The sequence below is a fragment of the Amia ocellicauda genome, chromosome 8, assembly GCF_036373705.1.
Source record: "Amia ocellicauda isolate fAmiCal2 chromosome 8, fAmiCal2.hap1, whole genome shotgun sequence".
Classification (NCBI taxonomy): Eukaryota; Metazoa; Chordata; class Actinopteri; order Amiiformes; family Amiidae; genus Amia; species Amia ocellicauda.
Window position 1 is genome coordinate 10,383,292 of NC_089857.1, and position 14,437 is coordinate 10,397,728.

Consider the following 14,437-nt stretch of genomic DNA (forward strand, 5'->3'; position numbering starts at 1 on the left):
CTCTTCACAGTTTAAATAAACTGATCGAACATTTCTCAAGGTCTCTAGATTCCAACAACAATCTGTGTGTATTTCCAAATTAAACAGAATATTAAAAAAAAAAAAAAAATCAGGAGAGAGGGTATTCAGATGCATTGTTCTTACTTCCTGTAAGGACTCTACATCCTTTCGTGAAACAGATTATTGATGAAGTTTCAGCCAGTATCTACAGTGTCTTGGTTTGGGTATCAGCCACACAAACTGGGTCTTGTCAAACAGCAATCGAAGGCAGAATTTATTTACTGGCATAGAAACAGGCCACATGCTGAAGGCCATATGGGCACACAGCAGTGTTAATTAAAGGAAATCTGAAAAATTCATGGGCAATCATGGCAAATGCTTCACACCAAAATGTTGTTTGTGCCCCAAGCAGCAGCACATGAATCTTTATTTATTCATTCCCATCGGTGTGAGCTACAGCAGGGAAGCAGCTCAGGCAAACACATGTGCCATCTCAGGAGCTGCTATGACACAGTTAATGTAATTGTTCCCATCAAAGAGACAAGCCACAAGAATAGAGGAGGAACACCACAAAAATATGTATTTAAAAGCAACAGACATGCTTAGATAGACTGCAGAATTATAACATGAACAATCGTCTGCCTAAAACATCCAATCCATTGTGCAAGGAAAGTAATCACGGACGTATTTTTGAATAAACAGCACATATGGAACATACAGAGCAGTTTGTAATTCACACAGAAAAAAATAAAAACAAGACGCCAAGTGTGGATTAATTGAACAAATCTTTAGCCAGGAGAATATCCATCACAACAACCACTTTATTGAATTAAGATGTGCTAACACTGCTAAAATAATCGTGGTATTGGGATGGATAGCGGTCTTATAGGAGTGAAATATTTATTTGGTATCAAGGCCAAGAATTCCTCCTGCACAAAGGCGATGCCGTTGTCCATGGTTGTGAGTGGACAGACCCCATTTTAAATGACCACTGACCTTCAAAGCACGTTGAAAGGTGCTGATGGACAGGAGGGCCAGGTCCTGCTGCTCTTCTGCGTATCGAACTAGGTACACGTACACCAGTTTCTTCAGCTGCAATCAAAAACACATGACATGATCAACACGCTTCTCCTCCAAATCACTGTCATGTATTAGTATACCATGATCGAGAAGTTATTGCAAACCACAGAATATTAAAGTCCAATTACAAAGCACTATTTCGCACAGTTTTTATTTTTTTTAACCTTCTTTCATTCTGTATGTCTGATGCAGAAATGTTTAGAAACTGACTCCTTCAACATGTTTCCAGGAAATATCTGACCACACAGTAGTTCTATCCGATTTTAATTTTACTTCCGCTGTGCTTCAGCAATACACGTTCAGATGTCAGATGTATTTTTTTCTAATTCCAATACTTAACACCATTGTGTTACTGTTGGGAGGGCGTTAATAGTGCTAAATATCATTCTTTCATCACTGGTTCAGTAAAAGGGTGTGTTTTTAAAACAAAACACAGCCGCCCACGCACTTCCCTCTCCTTGCAGGACTGCAGACAGGGCGAGAGGAAAGGGTGCTCAGATATTTGCTGAGGAGCTGCTGGGTTCTGTCTGGGGTTCAGAGATCACATTACATAATTCATTGCCATTCCTCCACTCAAGCAGCGTGAGCAGAAGGATTTTAATAATCATTTTGTCAGTTATCAAATTAATAGCATAACACAGTTTAAATGGATACAGTGCTAATATTTCAAGAACTTTTCAATGTAATAAATATGATCTAGACTTTTATCTAAGCAATGATAAAAATGCCAAGGGTGGAATTGTATCAGAGTTAATGACAAAAGTTCAAAAACCGACTAACTCCACACCTTTTGTACACATTCAGCACAGCGGAGCACCTGGTCACTAAAATCAGTTCAACTGGAGATCCATTGATCAAACATTCATCCATTCCCTCGCATTTAAAGCCATTCCCTCTCTCCGCTGGGTTTGAACAGGTAAGGAGGCGCACAGATCTGCCCTCTGATTGCACAGGGGTGTTCCCCAGCAATGCCAACATCCAAGTCAGCTTTGCAAAGACATACATTAGATAATTAAATCACTACTCACCATTTACACAGAAGATAAGGAAAGCACCATAAATGCGTGGCTTTAGATTTTAGACACACTGGCTCTTATTCCATGATAGATAGATTTCAAAATTAAACTGTAAAGAATCTGGAATGGTAAGTATTATCAACTGACTTCAAACACGTGTGCTTCCAATGAAGTAACAAATAAGGAAACCTGAAATAAATGTGTCCTATTTTTAATATTTCAGAACATAATAGGAAACCCAAACAGAAGGTGTCCATTACTGCATTCAGTACAATATTTCAAGTATTAATGAAAACAGTAAGGCCACTGAATTAAGGCAATTTGAATGGTGATCTTTTAAAATGAAAAATAAGAAATCCTGATACAGTCATCATTTATGTGGGTGTCTTGTTTGTTTGTGAAATGTAACGTGGCAGCTGAGAAAACCTTTTATTTTGCAAAGGGTTTTTCATTTGTAAAAAAAAAAAAAAAAAAAACTAAAAATCAATATTGCAGGGAAACCACCCAGCACACAGGGGCTCCTCCGGCAATCCCTAAAGTCTTCTCGGTAAACGTATTACTTTCTAAAACACTGTAGCGGCCTTTAAAGAATCCCGGGGTGAGTCACAATTAAATAAGAGAATAAAGCCATGACCCGAGGCGCCTCCGGCCAGCGCCTGCTTCACCCGCAGGGTCCCGCGGACTCCCGGCACCGTGGAAAATGTCCAACACTGTCATAACCTGGCAATCTAACCCAATAAATGACTTGATAGATTCTGTAATACTTTCTCTTTGAAGAGAAAGAAGGAAAAAAAGAAAAGGAAAAAGGAAAAAAAATCATCTGGAGGCTGCTGTTCCAAAACCATTTTTGTACTAGTTTAGGAACACAGCATCCCAATATTAAATCACAGAAGGCAGCAAAACAGTCGATTTGTCCCTGTGCTGGTTTTGATTAGATCCGATCAATGTCGGCCACAAGAGGCCTGGGGATTGTGTGCCTGCAGGTGTGCAGTAATACCCTCTCTCACAGCGAGACAGCCGGTGGACAGTAACGGCAGTGCTTGGTGCAACGTGACCTCGTTCCTGCACCACCACTTACTGCTTCTCTGTGTTACCCTGCTCCCTGCCGGGAAGCTAATCACAACAGTGACATAATGGGCTTCAAAAACACAGGCAGATCTCCCATTGCCAGCTGTTTAATTAATTAATCGATATTCACGAATGAGACTTCATGACTTATTGGCTAAACCGTCTATTATTTTTGTTCCATACCAATGATCCATTACTGGGTCACAGAAGATACTGGTTACCATCCTATGACACACAATGCATCCTATGACCTAATTTAAAAGCAGCAGGGGCTGAAATTAAAATTGTGATTAGAAAAAAAAGGAAACAAAATCTCCACCAGTCCATCTTAGCCGAGCACCCTGGACAATGAGAAACAAACAACCTCTTTGTGCTGCTGGCAAATACTCGATGTCACGTCAAGTTTTTAATTTAATTTCTATTAAAAAAAACACAGATGCCAGCCCCAAATACATTACACACAGGCAGACCGAAGAAATCATCAGTTTTAAATGTGCCAGTACTGCCAAGAGTTCTTTCTACGACGCTCAATTGCCAATAATTATTGTGACGATGTTCAGGGAAGGTCATCAATATTTCCTAATATACTGCAGTTAGGCCATCAATGTCATACACTGCTTGGGACCAGGTGAGTGGCTCCAATGGAAAAGGCCCCCTTTCAGAGTACAGGACTCAATTTCAACTCAATGTCTCTAGCTGCATAGAGTCTGGCATAACAGCTGAGGATTACATGAGATGCATATAGAGCTGTGATCCATTCTGGCACAGAGTCAAAAGAGGTGGCCTTTAATGACCCTGCTGCAGCCAGCTGAAGTCAGTCGAGCTTGTCCTTCTAGGCAACATGCACTGAATATGGTAAAGCAGAAACTAGGCAGGTAATCCAGTGTCTAATGAAATCTCCCCTCCTGTGTTTAATAAGGAGAACTATATTGGCAACCTTAGGGAAAACAAATCACACAATTACCTCACTGAGCATTTGGTTTATTCATCTCAAAGCATCCCCATGTCAATCACCTGCAGCTCCTATTGAAATATTCCCTCTCAGTGGTTCATTTCTTTTTGTTTTTTCTCATGGCAAAAACTAAATGTGTGAACGAAGTGAAGCAGTCTAGCAAAAGCTAGAGAAAATGAATCGTACTTTGTGGAAATAAAGCTCAAGACAAAACACATCCTTCAGTGAGAAAAAGCCACAGCCCCATAGCGTGAAAATGTTTAAATTACATAAAAGCACATATGAAACAGTCTGCATTTGTTTACATGCATATAACCCCTCAAAAATAGTTGTTGTGCTCTTCTGGCAGCAAATGCAAAAATAAGGCCGCAAAGCACTCAATACAAAGCACATTCATTTGGATTTCACTTCCCAAAAGTGAATTTTATTTAGCTGTACAGAAATAGTTTTAGGAGGTCTCCCCATACACCACAGCAGTTATGTAAAATCTATAGAATAAAGCACTGATGTAAAAATAAATAAATAAATAAATAAATTATATATATATATATATATATATATATATATATATATATACACTCACCTAAAGGATTATTAGGAACACCTGTTCAATTTCTCATTTATGCAATTATCTAACCAACCAATCACATGGCAGTTGCTTCAAAGCATTTAGGGATGTGGTCCTGGTCAAGACAATCTCCTGAACTCCAAACTGAATGACTGAATGGGAAAGAAAGGTGATTTAAGCAATTTTGAGCGTGGCATGGTTGTTGGTGCCAGACGGGCTGGTCTGAGTATTTCACAATCTGCTCAGTTACTGGGATTTTCACGCACAACCATTTCTAGGGTTTACAAAGAATGGTGTGAAAAGGGAAAAACATCCAGTATGCGGCAGTCCTGTGGGCGAAAATGCCTTGTTGATGCTAGAGGTCAGAGGAGAATGGGCCGACTGATTCAAGCTGATAGAAGAGCAACTTTGACTGAAATAACCACTCGTTACAACCGAGGTATGCAGCAAAGCATTTGTGAAGCCACAACACGTACAACCTTGAGGCGGATGGGCTACAACAGCAGAAGACCCCACCGGGTACCACTCATCTCCACTACAAATAGGAAAAAGAGGCTACAATTTGCACAAGCTCACCAAAATTGGACAGTTGAAGACTGGAAAAATGTTGCCTGGTCTGATGAGTCTCGATTTCTGTTGAGACCTTCAGATGGTAGAGTGAGAATTTGGCGTAAACAGAATGAGAACATGGATCCATCATGCCTTGTTACCACTGTGCAGGCTGGTGGTGGTGGTGTAATGGTGTGGGGGATGTTTTCTTGGCACACTTTAGGCCCCTTAGTGCCAATTGGGCATCGTTTAAATGCCACGGCCTACCTGAGCATTGTTTCTGACCATGTCCATCCCTTTATGACCACCATGTACCCATCCTCTGATGGCTACTTCCAGCAGGATAATGCACCATGTCACAAAGGTGGAATCATTTCAAATAGGTTTCTTGAACATGACAATGAGTTCACTGTACTAAACTGGCCCCCACAGTCACCAGATCTCAACCCAATAGAGCATCTTTGGGATGTGGTGGAACGGGAGCTTCGTGCCCTGGATGTGCATCCCACAAATCTCCATCAACTGCAAGATGCTATCCTATCAATATGGGCCAACATTTCTAAAGAATGCTTTCAGCACCTTGTTGAATCAATGCCACGTAGAATTAAGGCAGTTCTGAAGGCGAAAGGGGGTCAAACACAGTATTAGTATGGTGTTCCTAATAATCATTTAGGTGAGTGTATATATAGAGAGAGAGAGAGAGAGAGAGAGAGATAGATAATTACTCCATATCCAGTGCCAAGTCTGAGCTCCATCACTGCAAATCAGGATTAATTTCACTTTCAACAACATCCTTGGAAATACAAACACCTCAGCTTTCAAGATAAAGTGGATTCTAGCCAAGTCACCCAAACGTAAAAACTGGGATTTTCCTGTCATATGAATGACAGCCACACAAGACATCTTAATAAGAATACAGTAAGGAATAAAACATGTATCACTGATTAGGAAATCTACCTCACACCCATTCAGAGTTATGATTATAAACGATTAAAAATTATCATTAGCCACATCACAGTGTAAACTGCCCCTCTCCCCAATTGCCTCCCTCTTCCCCCTTCATACCTCAATGTTCTTGCTGGCCACGTTCTTCACAACCGCAGGGAACAACTCGGATGCATTCTTCCCTTTAGCGATCAACTGAGAAATCAAATAAAACATATTGAAAACAGTCTCATATTCAGGGTTAAATCCCCACTTCGTAGTTGTTTGACAAGACATCAACTGGGGTAAAGTGGTTTGTTTTCTTCACAATTCACAGTGCTTGATAGGCATTTCCCTTGTAAATTACCACTCAATTACATATGAATTTAAGGCTCATTTAACAAAGGAAGGACGATAACCATGTACATCACTTACAGTTTCACCACCACAGTGGCATTTGCGCTGGTTCGTTTGAGTTACTAGAAGTGAATTACTAGAAAATATACTTGCCAAAGCAGCTCCAGAAAGACAAGGGGAAAATCGGTAGGGCTTGTTTTTCGGCCCATATTGCACTCCTTTGAGCATTACATAAGAAGTCAATTACAACAGCTGCCTTTGGAAATTGTAGGGGAAAACTGCCGTGTGGAGAGGAAGTGATAATGATCGCCACTTTGTATGCATACCACTGTAGGCACAAATTGGCAAGGACATTAAGGAAAGGGCTCATTTGTATGGACTTTGAGGGTAGGGGGGGGTCCTGCTGAAGCTGTTGGTTGGGGAGAACACATCGCTGTATAGGAACCTGTCAGATTTACCCCCACGATCCTTTTCATAGCCTCCAGCTTGAGCGAATCCTTGCTGCTCTCCAACATTTCTTTCAGGTCATCATTCCTGTGAAAAGAAAGCAGATTCTTCAACATCTGCAAGGAAGGCCACGAGACTTAACCCTGTTCTATAAAATACATAGCAAACACTGCCACTGCCTGAGGACTGACTCTCCCCACCGGGTGCTCTGTGGAAAGACAACCCATCATTTACAGCAGCGATGCATACTTTCCTCCAAAGAGTTAGTCCGGTCACCCTTATCACCATGGTTACAATTATCCCAAATGCTTCCCTTGCCGAGAGGAGAAAAAAAAAAAAGGAAAGCTCCACCGTAATTTGCCTGCAGCTGTGGGGTTATCGATCATCACACTGCAGGAGAGAAGGGGTTAACCGCACACACCCATGTGTAAGATTACTATGTTCTGGGAAAAACATGGATTACCATCGCACCACCTTATTTACAAACCTTCCTGCGAGTCAGAACTGTCTTTGTTTTGTGATTAATCACACAATTCTGCTATCGCTTCAGGACCTAGGGAGCGGCTTCACAGAGGCCTAGTTCTCAACTCAAATTGTGAATAACCTTACTCACAAAACAGGCCACTATATATACCTTATATTGTTTCAGTAGTATTGTGTTCCAGATTACACATTAGCAGGAAAAAGGATAAAGCAACTATTTCTATATGTAAGTAAACAAAATGTTGTTTCTGTAGGAAATTGTACAGGTACACAGGATGTGGCAATTAAATTCCCCGATTTAAGCACAATTTATGAGATCTTATTACTATGATGAAGACACTATTTAGACAATTTGTTATAGCTACCTGTACTTATACGAGATTCAACTGCACTTAATGGAAACTGTCCTGTTGCTCTATAAGACACAGATAACACTGACATCAACACACGAATAGTAGCGCACAAACACAGCGTGCAACCCTTCAATTCTTGGTTTCATGGACACTGAAGAAAATACAGTAAGTAAATAAAACCAAGGGGGTGTAGTGTAGCCAACAACTCCATGCCATTGTATCCTATACATTACAGATACCGAGGGGGCACAGAACAACAGCAAGAGAAGAGCTGTATATGGATCCTAGGAATTTTACATAGAGTAGTTTCTAGCAGCAGCAGGACAGTTTTGCATGCCCTGCATGTTGAGTACATACCCTGCACAGCTGCTTTCTTCAGGAGGGTTACTGCTATTGGTCAGCGCCTGCTCCTCCACACTAGGCTCTGGCTTCAAGGTAAGCTGTAAGCTCTCAGCCGTAACAAGGGCCATTTTCACGGCACACACAGCGTCTGCTCGCAGCAAGTAAAAGTCACAATCCATTCTTCCTTCTTCTCCACCATAAAGACCCCGAATGTTCAGTTTCCCAACTACGTGTGCCTGAGCTCAACTTGAAAAACAGTAAAGTAAAGTCCCCAGGAGCAACAGGATACCAATCCTGTCAGAGCGTCTGTTCAGCAGCTACAAACAGGCAGCGAGAAAAGCTCCAGGTCAAGCTTTAGAAGGCTACTTCCCGTCGATAGGAAAGCAGCCCTTATCAGCGTTCTTCAGTAAACACTGTTGAAATCTAACATCAGCTCAGCTTGCACACTTCCTCGTTAAAATTCACCAATTCAAACAATAAAACGCCTACGAGCTTTCATCCCCTACCCTGCAGTCTGGGGAAACACTCCCTAAGAGTAGCACAAAAGTCCTTGGTATGTATAAGAGAGTAGAACATGTGCACTGAACCAGCTATAGGGCCTCCAGAACTGTCCTACCCAACCACATTGTCAGATGTCCTTCCTTCAATGACAATCTCTCTAAATTGCAGCCCAACACTATTACACAAATAACATTAGTTTTTAACATAGATAAACATGTTTTACCAGTATGTTGCACTGCAAAGAAATGACCAAATTTCAAAGCAGGCTCGCACTCAGGTTGGGAAGCAACTTACTAGTCAGTGTCCAGTGAAATAATTAGACAGATGCCTTGTCACCATGGAGGACCCATGGAAGCTGCAAAGTATTTAGAAGAGACTGACTAAGCAAGGATCATTTATTTTTGTGAAATAGACCCCCAACAAATAGCCTGTACTTTACAGCATTGGAAGTACAGTTTATCAGGTTTTAAACTGTGTTGGGGGTTTAAACACATTTAAATTTAAAAGGCAGGGTTTGCAAGTAAACATGTGTTCTAAAGGACCGCACAGCCTCAGCTCCAGAACCAGGACATACCTCAACAGCAGCACAAGGAACTCATCATCAGCCCATGTCAGCCGGGTTTCAGGTTGATTTTATTTCAGCATTGCCTCCCGGCCTATCACTCTGGCCTGCATGGCTGTTAAGCGGCTGATGTATCCAAGCTGTAACTCTGACTAAAGGATCATCTAACACTGTCAACAGCTGCCACAAAAATATATTCCTAACCTCTCCTCTGATTTTCCTCTTTGAGAACACCACTTTAACTATTACAGCATTAAAAAAAAAGACCATGTCAAGTTTGCCTGTACATGAAGTATCAAGCACGGTCCTCCAGTGTGACATTACAAGTATCTGTTGAGCCGTGGCTTGTGGACATTAGTGCTTTTTTTTGTGGTGGTGGAGATTGTGGTTGTTATAAAGACAATAATTGAATTCCAATAGGCAAAAATACTCTGCCCTCTCAGGTTTCTCTAGTTACTTTGTTACAATGCTGCTTTTGTATTTGTATTATTGAGATACACATCAATCTGTGGGTTCCTGGTTTCATAGCTGCAACATGAGCATGCAGTGGTGCTCAGTCACACAAGCTTTTGTGGATATCGTAAAAGGATATGGGGTTGAACATGGTATGTTTCTTAAGAAAAGAAAGAGGATGATGGGGATGCAAGCCTAAAAAAAAAAAATCAATATATCTGGCATTTGCAATTACAACCATGTCTGCCACAATCTCAGCATCTCATCTAAAGACAAGCAGAGCTGTCCTCGGAAAGTTCAACAGGAAGACCACAGAGTGCACGATGTTAAGGAAAAAGGCAACAAGCTGCAAATATAGTGCGAAGCGTCAAAGCGTTATTATTGCAAGTTGGTGCACATCACACAAACCACAGGGTCCCTAAGGGATAGTTTGAAATCTTGTCTGAGACTATCTTGCTCATGTGAAAGACTATGTAATGTTTATTCTGAACATGGGAACAATTTAAGTTAGATCTGTAACAGTCTTCTAGGAATGTACTAAAAGACCGTAAACACAGAACTTAGCGAGTGATCTGAGAGAGGGAATTCCTCACATCACAACAGTTTCAGCATGCATCAGCCCTCCTCTCTCACCAGGTGAGACAGTTCATCAGATCTCTTCCCACAACACTCATTAATCAATACAAACACTTTGCAGCTACTCTCCAATGTTAACCATCAATCACTTCAGTCAGTGGCATTCTACTCAGACAACACAATCCCAAAAAATTAACTACACAGTTAACAAATGTTTTATTTCATCATAGAAATGTCTTCTGATTTTACATCACCTCATTCTAACATAGATACAACATAACAATATTTAATACTACAGCAGGGTTAGAAATAATGTATTAATGGGTGATTCCATTTTAAATGCATACATTCTGTAATTTTTCTATAGAGTAAGCATAAATGACATTTCAAAAATACAAAACCTCAGCATTTAAATTTGGAATAAAGTGTAAGCTTACATGTGTTAAACACGAAACAAAAAGCTGGCTTTAACATAGTAAGAGCGCATGCCTTTACCAATCAGCTGTTAAAGGACTGCCCTCTTGTGGTATCAGACAAGAACTGCTGTTAAGTTTTCACTGAAATATGCAGAGAAGATGTCCACCATAAAATTTGATGAATAAATGGTAAGGTAATTGTGTTCTCATTACCCAGAAAACAAAAACACAGAAAACTTGAAAATATCAAACAGTGGGGGGGGGGGAAATATAGCCTATTAAAATTACATAAGCCTACCACAGTATGCCAAGTACGTGCATCTCACTGGATTGCATCAATATGTTATGTAGCACAGAAACCTGTATTTCATACAAATATACAAATTAATTTGTCTAACACTTAGGAACTACTCAAAATCATGATTCTGAACTATTGCATTGCAATTGCAAAAGTTGGGACCTGACAAAAAATACAAAAAAATGTTTACATGAATGACATGGGTTTCATTTTTAACATACTGGTACTTTAAACCTTTTGTCTGCTGCCAGAGAAACTGAACATACAAAAGACATAGCCTACATGACCACAATTGGAACACATCATGAGACACAAATAATGAAAATATGGGCCATACTTTGCGGACAAGAAAAAAATAAAATAAACAGCGCTTAAAATAAATCAAAATTAGAAAATGAAATGCATCTGTGAGATCTGTAGTCTGATCAGAAGAAGTAGCCTATGCTCTTGATAACATGTGGCACACTGGTTTTGGATCGTGTGGGCAGTAAGGCCTCTCACCCCAAGGAAAATAAACTTTCAAAATGAAAAAAACCTGATGCATATTTGTTCCAAAGTTAAAAAGATGTACATTACTAGTTACTAACAGGACATTGTACTAGATCTTGCATGAAGTGTAACAAGATAAACTGATCATTGATAATTATAGATCATTTTATTAAACTGCACTATGTACATTAATCAAGGATGAACCATGCTTCATTAATAACACATTAATCACTTCATCCCTAATTATAAATTGATTGTACTGTATGCAGGCGAACACGACTAAACGCATGTCTAATGGGCTTCAGTGATTTCTGATCACCAAAGCCCTGGGTGAACATTAAAGAAATACCAAACATACCACATGGGCTGCCACTGCAGATCCCAAATGAGAGACAGCAGCCCCAAGGAAGCCTCAAGGCACTCACAAGCCAAGCATGACAGCCCCCTTTCTCCATGATTTCACTCCAAACCATTCAGTTGCCAATATGAGGAAAAGCTGCCGTTTCCAGGAGAAGACAAAACCCTTTTTGTCACTAGTACCACATGATTTTTGGTTAAACATGACAGTGCAGGACGCGTTTATAAAATGTGAATCGGTTTAATCGGGCTATACAAGCACATTTTGTAATGCAGATGGAGCATGATGGGAATGCAGAGGACAGGGCCTGACTAGCTATGAAACATGAAGACCACTGACTGATTCCCACTACGTCTTCCCCATAACTAATTCCCAGGACTCCCTGATGCAGATTCTGTCACCCTGGAAACTAGAGATAATTATCTGATTCAGACACTGCATAAGTGACTGTTTCAAAGGGCAAAAGGGTGGCGCAATAAAGTATTAACCCGCTTGGCCGGTGCTATGGTTACAGAATAGAGAGATGACACTTCAAAGGTAGTATTTGCTGCACTCTAGCGGCACATGCTAACACAATCTCAATGTGCCTTGTGAACAGACAGCCACCAGACTGACCCTGGTAACAGGCATATGACACAAGACAGTGGACAACAAACACGCATATCTATGCTCAGCACCACTATCATCTCAGGTGTAACGAAGAACTGAATTGAAGGCTGTCCAAAACACGTGGCCGTGGGATTACTGTAGGCCTTTGGCAACATAAACCAGTAGCCTATTTTATACATCCTTTAATGAATACGCTTAGACTTGTCTTTTACTTCCCTGACTTCGGGCACACAACGTTGTACAGTTTATGCTCTGATTGACAAGACTGGAGCACAGTAAGGCAAACTGGAAATCACAGTTTTGGATACCCATATTATAGCTAATTTTGAAAACGCTGGTTGGGTCTGCCGCACAGTAATTCAAACCAGCCAAGGCTGGCTGGAGCTAAAAGGTCGTGTTTACTAGCTTTGCAACTGACTGACTAAAATTAAAGCAAAAGACTATGGGACAAAAATTCCTGTGTCCAGGGTGGTAAGACTGATGCATTGTGCTGTTGCCAGGCAGTACCTACCCAGAGTTCCTCCATCTTTATTAGGATTGTGCCGATTAATGATTGTATGCTGTACACCACAATGAACTAAACACATCAATAAGCTAACTTCTCTCTGCCTTTAGGGTAGTCCCGAGTTTCATTTCCCTCCTGACTGTCCCTCTGTGCTGCATCCCAGTTAAACACAACACCGTGCACTGAGCAACGTGCAGCCATGTCTATCATACAGAGAAACAGGGAGTGCATGCAAACCACAGGAATATTGCAGCCATTACACATATCGTTTGTGAAACAGTAACAACAAACATAGTGGATTCTTATAACTTATATACATGTTACTCATCTGTATCGCACACCACATCAATGCGCCTACATGTTGTTGATGCAGAAGATAGGCTACAGCTGTTATTACCACTTACATTACATACAGTCTGGAGTTAGTAACTTCAGTAGGGCTATGAAAGGGGGAAACATCGGGATCAACTCCTCTCTTGCGTTATACAACACGTCGAAACCGGTTTACTTAACTGCATAACGGTTATTTAGGGTCAGAGGTGCCAAGGTTAACAACATCGTTTTATGTATTCGCCCGATTGTTGTTCGCAGTCGCTCGGTTTCATTAGCTGTGCTTATTTAGCAGCTATATGGCCATGCTTACTTTTTGAAATCGGTGCTGAAGAGGCCGAATCCCATCCCGGCTCCCGAGGTGGGAGTCGACTCCTGCCCAACCTCGACAACCAGCTCCGCTCCTCCTTGGTCATTGTACGACAAGCTGTTGGTCGACATGTTCAGCATTGGCGTTTTCGTAGTTGAAGGGTAACTAGTGTACAGTTGAATACAATACTGAAAGCTTAGCCCTACTTAAAAAAAAAAAAAAAAAAAAAGATATATTCTCCGTACAAAACAAAACAAAAAGTTTGACTCAAATGTGAAACTTTCCTCTCCTCTCGTCCACGCAGTACCGGAAGTGTGAGCTGGAGATGGGCGGGTCACATGACAGGGCCTGAGGCCGGGGGGCGGGGCCTAGCGAGGAGGAGCACCTGACTGCTGGTTACAATGGCATCCTTGGCCTTGGTCCAATCAGAAGGCGCTGTGCGACCCCGGAAGCCGGTCAGTGAACACAGGCAGGTCTGCAGGAGCCGGGCTGAGGACGGGCTGGGTGTTGTGGTGCCGACTAGTTTCACCCAGTATTAGTAATTCCAACGTAAAACTTAAAATATGCCTAATATTTTAAACACTGAACAAAACTGTTGGTTAATAAAGTGCATTAAAGTAGTACGTTGGATCTTGTTCTAGTGAAATCTATGTGAGAACAGTCCCCCCCCCCCCCTTGCAAGGTCTTTATTATAATTATTCCGATAAAATAAGAATAATAATCTGTTAAAACAATCACTACCTCCTCAAACGTCTTTTATGATACACAGTTTAAACTTCGTACAGTAATTCTGCTTCATGCACAGAATTTACTCCCATAATGCCACAATAAAAAATTAAACCACATTCATTAAGTAATATCTTGTGTGTAGAAATATTAGTGCAATTGTAG

The 14,437-nt window shown here is 41.0% G+C and overlaps 1 protein-coding gene across 2 annotated transcripts in view; it reads right to left on the reverse strand.

The window, feature by feature from the left end:
* The window catches only part of ap3b1a (adaptor related protein complex 3 subunit beta 1a), a 93,923-nt gene extending 80,059 nt beyond the window's left edge, over positions 1–13,864 (reverse strand). Inside the window, exons 1-4 of one of the 2 annotated variants that reach the window (XM_066711973.1) lie at positions 13,550–13,864; positions 6,973–7,048; positions 6,299–6,373; positions 997–1,092 (exon numbers count right to left, since the gene is read on the reverse strand). In XM_066711973.1, the coding sequence (XP_066568070.1) occupies positions 997–1,092; positions 6,299–6,373; positions 6,973–7,048; positions 13,550–13,686 (384 nt within the window). In that variant the 5' untranslated portion in view covers positions 13,687–13,864. Of the gene's footprint in view, positions 1–996; positions 1,093–6,298; positions 6,374–6,972; positions 7,049–8,154; positions 8,478–13,549 lie in introns of those variants that run through there. The other variant, XM_066711972.1, reaches the window with a different exon arrangement.
* Between the last annotated feature and the right edge of the window lie 573 nt (positions 13,865–14,437).